This window comes from Cornus florida, unplaced genomic scaffold (genome assembly GCF_030987335.1).
Source record: "Cornus florida cultivar Cherokee Brave unplaced genomic scaffold, ASM3098733v1 CherokeeBrave_3.0.0_Hap2_Chr04, whole genome shotgun sequence".
Taxonomy (NCBI): domain Eukaryota; kingdom Viridiplantae; phylum Streptophyta; class Magnoliopsida; order Cornales; family Cornaceae; genus Cornus; species Cornus florida.
The window spans coordinates 31339483-31346882 of NW_026775574.1; the positions used below are offsets into that span (position 1 = coordinate 31339483).

Genomic DNA, 7400 nt, shown 5'->3' on the forward strand with positions numbered 1-7400 from the left:
TTTTACCTAAAGGGAAAAATTATGGCACTAAAAACGTCATACTAGACCATGCTCTCAATTCAGGTTCGCCAAAATAAGCAACTGGGTTTCAATCTAAACCATTAAATTTGGCGGCAAGTGTGAAAACGAAAGGGGGGGGGGGGTGTCGTCGGAGGAGATTAGTTTCAGACTCGGCTTTAACCTCGCCTTCATCCTCTCCAACTCCAACGCACCCGTTGGCATTACCTTTGGCCAGTACTTCGGCATCTTCTCCAGCTCCACAATACTTACGTCACCTCACTTTTTGCCGTTGAATTAGACACTAGCTGAAAACCCAAATTGAAAGACACTAATGACAATCACAACCAAATCAACTTGGACAACATTAAATTGATGGTTATAGTAGAGCCATCATTCGCTTGGAAGAGGATTCGAACCACGATGTGGATGATGGAGAAGGCAAGAAGCCGAAGAAGATGTGATCGCAGAGTCGTCATCCACTAAGGAAGAGAATTCGAACCTCTATGTTCATGGTCGATTGTGGTTTTTATGTATAGCCAACATAGAGTGTGTAGACTAAAAGGGACTGTGTTGTCGGTGCGATGAAGGTTTGTTTGGGTCGACAAGAGTTTTATTTATTTTTAATTAAATGATCCGAAGAAGATGAACACCGTTTTGACACACACTCTTTCTGTATATACATATATAAGGGGCAATATAGTCTTTTTAAACTCATAAGGGCATAATAGTCATTAAAAATTATATTGCGTGTCACGTGCAGTCACATGATATTTTAACAGTGAGATTCAGCTAACACATTTCCAGATGCAATCTCCAACAAAAATCAAAAATGTGTAATTCAGAATTTTTTTTTTGCAACTTTTGTAGTTTAGGGGGTTTGTTGTTGATTGACAAATAGTTCATGGTTTTTTTTTTTTTTTTGGTAATTTACCTTATATATTATTTCAAAAATCTTTCTCAACAAATGTATTATTTTCCTTTCATTTTATATTGAATCTACAATCCACAATTTTACGACAAAAAATTACAACAATCTAAGAAGATTGGAGGAAGAGAGTTTTAATAGGACCAACACACACATTATTAAGAAAATATGATACATATATATGTATATAGTACACATAATAAGCTAAATATTTGTGCATAAAAAAGAAGATGATATAAAAATAAAAGACTTGTGCAAGAAAAAAGACGAGATTTCTGAATAATCAGAATCCAAGAAAAGCAAGACTTCTAAAATAAATAAAATAGTTGTTTGTACAAGGATTAATTGAGTAGTTGTTTTTACATAATGAAATACCTATTCAGAGAATGGACATTGTCCAACACTAGTGGACACCTTATTTTATTTAAATTTCTCTTAAATATAAAAATTCTTGAAAAGTTATATAATAAATAAAATTAGCATTGGCATTTATGCAGTAGTATAGATTTCTGATACAATTAACATGATTAGTATATGTATATATTATTATGATACAATTAGCATGATCAGTAACATGGTCCGTATGGTTTTAATTGTTATTTAATTATTCTTTGTTATTTAATCATGTGTTTGTTTACCTCTTTCTTACGATATTAAGACAAAAAATAATAATAATTATGATGATGAATCAACCAACTTATTTAACCATACGAGACACAACCTTCTATATATCTCAATATTAACATTAATGTGTTCCATGGGGCATTGTAACATCTGAATATGGATCAATTGATTATATCCAATCAACATCTCGAAATCAGTTAAAAAATTGCACAAATACAAACTAAAACATATATGGTTTGCCTATGGTGGTTAAGAATTAATTAACTTTGGTCCCTCAGTACCTTATCTTTAAAAAACTTTGGTCCCTCAATGGCAGAGGCATAAACATTAGTGCAACTGGTACTCTCTGGTTTTCAATAACCTTAAGTACTTCATTCAACTTAAAAGTAGTAGCAAACTTCCAAATTAGGAAAAAGATAATAAAAATGATTAAGTGCTCTACATCTTATTTGAGCAACTAATTGTGGTAATTCATTATACAAAATCCACCAATGTTTTTATCTTGTTAAATTTACAACTGTGTATTTGCTTACTAGTCATGAAATTTACTTGCAGCACAGTGTAAAAGCAACAAAAGTTGCTCACATGGCCTGTCTGTGTGCTGGTGCTGCCTCACCATAAACATTTTAACCAAGCATGAGAAATGATGGTTGAGAGTAAGGAAGTTGTGGACTAGCGCAAAGTGAGGTTGATTGCTAAAAGGTGGGAGAGAGAATTTTGAATCTGGTGCGCTCCAACGTTCGAATGGTATTTACAGTCCTTGTGATCCATCAAACGGTCATAAATTTACATGTGAATGAATTTAAATCCCCCAAGGAAATCTTTTCCTAAACAGAGATTTCTGTTTTTTTTTTTTTTTTTTTTTTTCTCTACCTATAAATAAGGGAAACATAATTCAGATCTTCAAACCATATCATTGTTTTTTCTCAGTCACACTTCAGATTTTTCTGGCCTCCTTTTCATCATTAAACCTTCTTGTCTACGTGAATGAAATAAACCTTGTCTCCTTTTCAAACTTTTCTTCTGTATTATATCATGAAAAAGTAAAAAAAGCAATACTTCTTTATTCCCACTCTGAGTCCTTCTGTCAGATCCCAACCTTCAAAATTTTGATTATTTCTCAGCATTCTGTGAAATCAGATCCAAACCCACTTCCCAAAATGCAGAGACTGAAATGGGTTTTCAAGCTTCTGTTCATTCTTTCAATCTTTGATCTGTTACCAGAAACCCTAGCTCAAGCAGGCTCACCTATGCCACCAACATGTTCAGAAGCAGATAGAGTCTCTCTTCTTGGTTTCAAAGCTAGAATGTTGAAGGACACTACGGATATTCTCTCTTCATGGACAGGGAAGGACTGCTGTGGTGGAGATTGGGAGGGTGTTCAGTGCAATCCAGCTACAGGGAGGGTTACTGGGCTAGTGTTGCAGAGGCCATCCTCTGATAGGGACAGTGGCCTTTACATGAAGGGCACTCTGTCCCCATCCCTGGGTAGCCTAAGGTTCTTGGAGGTTTTGGTGATCAGTGGCATGAAACATATTGCAGGAGCAATTCCCCAGAGTTTCTCAAATCTAACCAGACTCACCCAACTTGTTCTAGAAGACAATTCTCTTGAGGGTAACATTCCTTCAAGTTTAGGGCACTTGCCCTTTCTTACGACCCTCTTACTCACTGGCAACCGTTTGAGTGGGCAGATTCCTCCAAGCTTAGGGAATTTCCCAAACCTTCTTCTGCTTAATTTAGCCAAAAACAATCTCTCAGGTCCTATCCCACCCACTTTCAAAAATTTCCTTGGCTTACAGTCGTTTGATCTTAGCTACAACTCATTATCTGGGTTCATTCCAGATTTTCTAGGCCAGCTCAAGAACCTAACATTCCTTGACCTCTCCAACAACCAATTTACAGGGCAAATGCCCAATTCCTTATGCAACTTGCCCAATCTGTTGGACTTGTCCTTGAGCCATAACCGGCTCACCGGAAGAATCCCAAACCAGATTGAGAATCTAAAGTCCCTAACCAGTCTTCAACTGAGTGTCAACAACCTTGTTGGTCAGATCCCAGAATCCATTTCGAGGTTGCAGAGACTTTGGTACCTTAATTTATCTCGAAATTCGCTTTCGAATCCACTTCCCAGAACCATTTCGAATGGCATACCTTCTCTATTGTCGTTAGACCTCTCATACAACAATCTCAGTTTAGGGACAGTTCCTAGATGGATCACAAGCAGGGCACTTTCAGATGCCCATTTAGCTGGCTGTGATCTCAGAGGAACACTCCCAAACTTCACAAAACCCAATTCCTTGAACTCTATTGACCTCTCTGACAACTATTTTACTAATGGCCTTCCCAATTTCTTCTCAAAGATGTCCAGTTTGCAGAAGGTCAAGCTTTCGAATAACCAAATCGAATGCGATCTCCTTGAAATCAGATTGCCAGAAGGGCTCTCGTCCCTCGATCTGCACTCGAATCAGCTTTTCGGGTCTCTCTCAAGGATCTTGAACAACAACACAAGCAACTTCTTGGAGACGATAGACGTGTCGAACAATCGAATTTCTGGCAGCATTCCTGAGTTCGGTGAAGGTTTGAGCTTGAAAATGCTCAGCATAGGCAGCAACAAAATTGCAGGTCACATCCCCAATTCAATCTCCAACCTGATTGAAATTGAAAAATTGGACATTTCAAGGAACCAAATAACAGGAACAATCCCTACAAGTTTAGGATTGTTGTTGAAGATGCAATGGCTAGACCTGTCTATCAATGGGCTAACTGGGAAAATCCCAGATAGCTTACTAGAGTTGGGAGATCTAAAACATGCCAACTTCAGAGCAAATAGATTATGTGGAGAGGTACCACAAGGAAGACCATATAATATCTTCCCTGCAAAAGCCTATGCTCATAATCTTTGCTTATGTGGGAAACCCATGCCTCCTTGTAGGAACAAGAAACTTAGGATCATTGGTCAGTAGACTGCTGACTCTATACAACTTGGTACAAGTCTATTTCTCATAGTATTTGTTACTTCTTATTCTATTGATGCAAATTTGAACTTCATTTACAAATAAGATCATCTACTTCTGAAATGTTTTATTATTTTTGTATTTATTTATTTTTTGTAAGTATGAATAGCATTTTAGTTGTTAAACAAGACATCTGAGATATCTAACGGCAATGTAGAAAAGCAGCCAGGAAACAAACAAATTTGTACAAAACCAAACTCGTTTTTTTTTTTTTTTTTTTTTTTTTTTTTTTTTTTTTTTAAATGATGATGAAAGCAAACTGAATTTTTCATTGTCAGCATGATAAAATGTTGAAAAATCATAGGAGGCTTGCTCATGGAGTATTTTAACGTCTAAAGAAACCATATTTGACTAAACCAGAATCAAAATTGGTCAGAAGCAGACATCATAGGTATTCTCAAAGGGAAAGAAGGACCTCTGAATTAAAAAAACAACCCAATTTTTTTAATTGTCAGAAACTGTCTCCAGTTTTGGCTTCTTTGTCCAATGAATCTCCCTTTAGTCCAAAAATAAACCCAACAAATTTGGATATATTCTAAGTAGAGACAGATAAGGAAGAGAATCAGATTACCACTCATTTCACCCAACTCCTTTGCCACTTAAATTGCAGGAAAAAAAAAGAAAAAAAAAAAAAGAAAAAGAAAAAAAAGAGGTTAAACCAACGTATCCAGCCTTAATGTTTAAGGTAGAAACACTTGCAATCTGAATTGGCTTGCTTATATGCTTTCTTACATTCAACCCTTAAGCATTCTCCAGATTTTGGCAAAATAATTGAGAAAGAGGAGGGGGGCACTACACGAAGAGCAAGAATGCAGTTGGAGAGAGGTTTTGGCATGTTTGGACCTTCAGCTTTCTAATCAATTTTTTATATTTTTGGCTTTTATTCTGTTGATTTTGCTATCTTACTACACATATCTACAAAATAAAAAATCAAATTCACATGTCCTTAATAATTTTTTCTTGGAATTTTAAGCAACTGATATTATAAAAAGATAATTACAAGAGTGATAATATTCGTATGGTTCAAACTAAAAATGTTTTGAATACAAGGGAGGAGGAATGTGGGTTGGTTAAATTACTTTCAACTAGCTTTTTATTAGCCTCTGAACTTTTCAACAACCTGGGCCTCGGTAACAGCAACAATTGCAATTAACTAATTAACAATGACAAGCTGGGTAGGTAAACCGTACCCAAATTCACTTTATTTCATTATCTTTATTGATGATGATCATAGAAAGTGTTGAATTTATATTTTGAAATTTAAAGACCGGGGTAGATGTTCTTAAACAATTTCGAAAGAGACGAGAAAATCATTGAATGCTTCAATACAATCAATGGTGGTAAATATAGTTGCCATTCCGTGAATAATACAAAAGTGAAAGCATTCTAGATCAAGACATCAAAGAACACCACCAAAACTCGGCACAATAGTGTAACAGAGAGGACGAACCACCCTATTGTAAAGGGGAGCAAATTGTCACGCCCCGCCTATGGAGGTTGTGCCACGCAGACGCTGAGGAGGACGCTGCATGGCAACTGCATGGCAAGTGGAGTTTCTAGAGTCTTCCGGAATAGTCTAGAGTTATGTGGAAGTTTCTAGATATGTGTAGAAATGTGTAGAAGTGTGTGGAAGGTTCTAGAGTTCTCCAGAGTTGTGTGGAGTAGTATGGAGAATTCTAGAATGTTGTAGATACTAGTAGATAAGTATGGAAGTGTGAAGAAGGTGGGAGAAGATTCTAGATAATCAATCTCCACCGTTGGTTAGAATGCATCCTAGCCGTCCATTAGGGATGGGGATGCCTATAAATAGAGGTAGGACTTCATTTTGTAGGCAATAAGTCCTGGAGTGAGTCTTGAGAGCCTTGTAGAGAGCTTGAGTGTTAGCCTTGTACAAAGCATTCTTTGAAGTAATAGAAGTATTCTTTCCTTGCCAACTTAAGTGCCTTAGTGTGTGTGAGTGTGCAAGCCAAGTGAGGAGAGGGCGAGGGCAACTACAACACTAGTAAGCGCACGAGGGGAGTGTGTTGGCTAAGGTGTGCACGGGAGTTAGGCTGACCAAGAACTTGCGAGAGTGAAAGCAACGTCTTGGTGCCGCACGGGAGCAGCTAGAGTGGTGCTGAAACTCTAAGCCTGTGACAAAATCCTCTTAAGTAACTTACCATGCTGTCCCATGCGGTGCAGCCTTAAATGCGTGTTTGGCTTGAAAGCAAAACACATTAAGTCAAACAGTGTTAACCTCGGTTACATGTATTTAATACTATATACCCCGGTTAACACCAACTATATTATTGTACTACATACTCCAAGTTAAAATATATGCTATAAGCTTCCAAATTCTCTCACACGCTATTCTGCAGCACCAAATACCAGAAACAAAATTTTGATTAAGGTTTCATCTTCAAAGATCTTTGTGAGTTAGGGTTTCTTAAGCCAAGAAGATGTTGTCCGGGTCTACTTCAAGAGAACAATATCGACTCTCACTCCAAGCCCCAACTCTAACTCAATAGCAGTAGATCTCAAAAACAATCACAAATCAAGCCCTGAATCCCTTGAAGCAGAGTGAATCAAAAAATCTTGGGTAAGACTGCTACTCTTTTTTGATCTTCATGTTTATCTCTTTTCGGTTGGTACCACATTTTGATGGTTCGAATAAAAAATAATAAAATTCAAAATCCAAAACCCAAAGGTGGTTTCATCTTCCACTGCAAAATCAGAACCCAAACTCTCTATGTTTTCTTAGCTATAGCTATATATATAGACACATCCATACATTTGTTTCTCCTGCTCTTGTCTGAAGAGATGAAGTCTCTGATATCGGTGGACAAGGTAGGGTGTAG

The 7400-nt window shown here is 37.0% G+C and overlaps 1 protein-coding gene across 1 annotated transcript; it reads left to right on the top strand.

Annotated features, from left to right (window-relative positions):
* The first annotated feature begins 2256 nt into the window (after positions 1-2256).
* LOC132303110 (LRR receptor-like serine/threonine-protein kinase RGI5) lies at positions 2257-4791 on the top strand. Its single transcript, XM_059800195.1, has one exon. The coding sequence runs from the start codon at positions 2710-2712 to the stop codon at positions 4510-4512; it is 1803 nt and encodes a 600-aa protein (XP_059656178.1). The 5' UTR covers positions 2257-2709; the 3' UTR covers positions 4513-4791.
* Positions 4792-7400: the final 2609 nt, after the last annotated feature.

Excerpts from the sequence above, each read along its gene's own strand:
- LOC132303110 (XM_059800195.1), top strand. The coding sequence starts at position 2,710 with ATGCAGAGACTGAAATGGGTTTTCAAGCTTCTGTTCATTCTTTCAATC.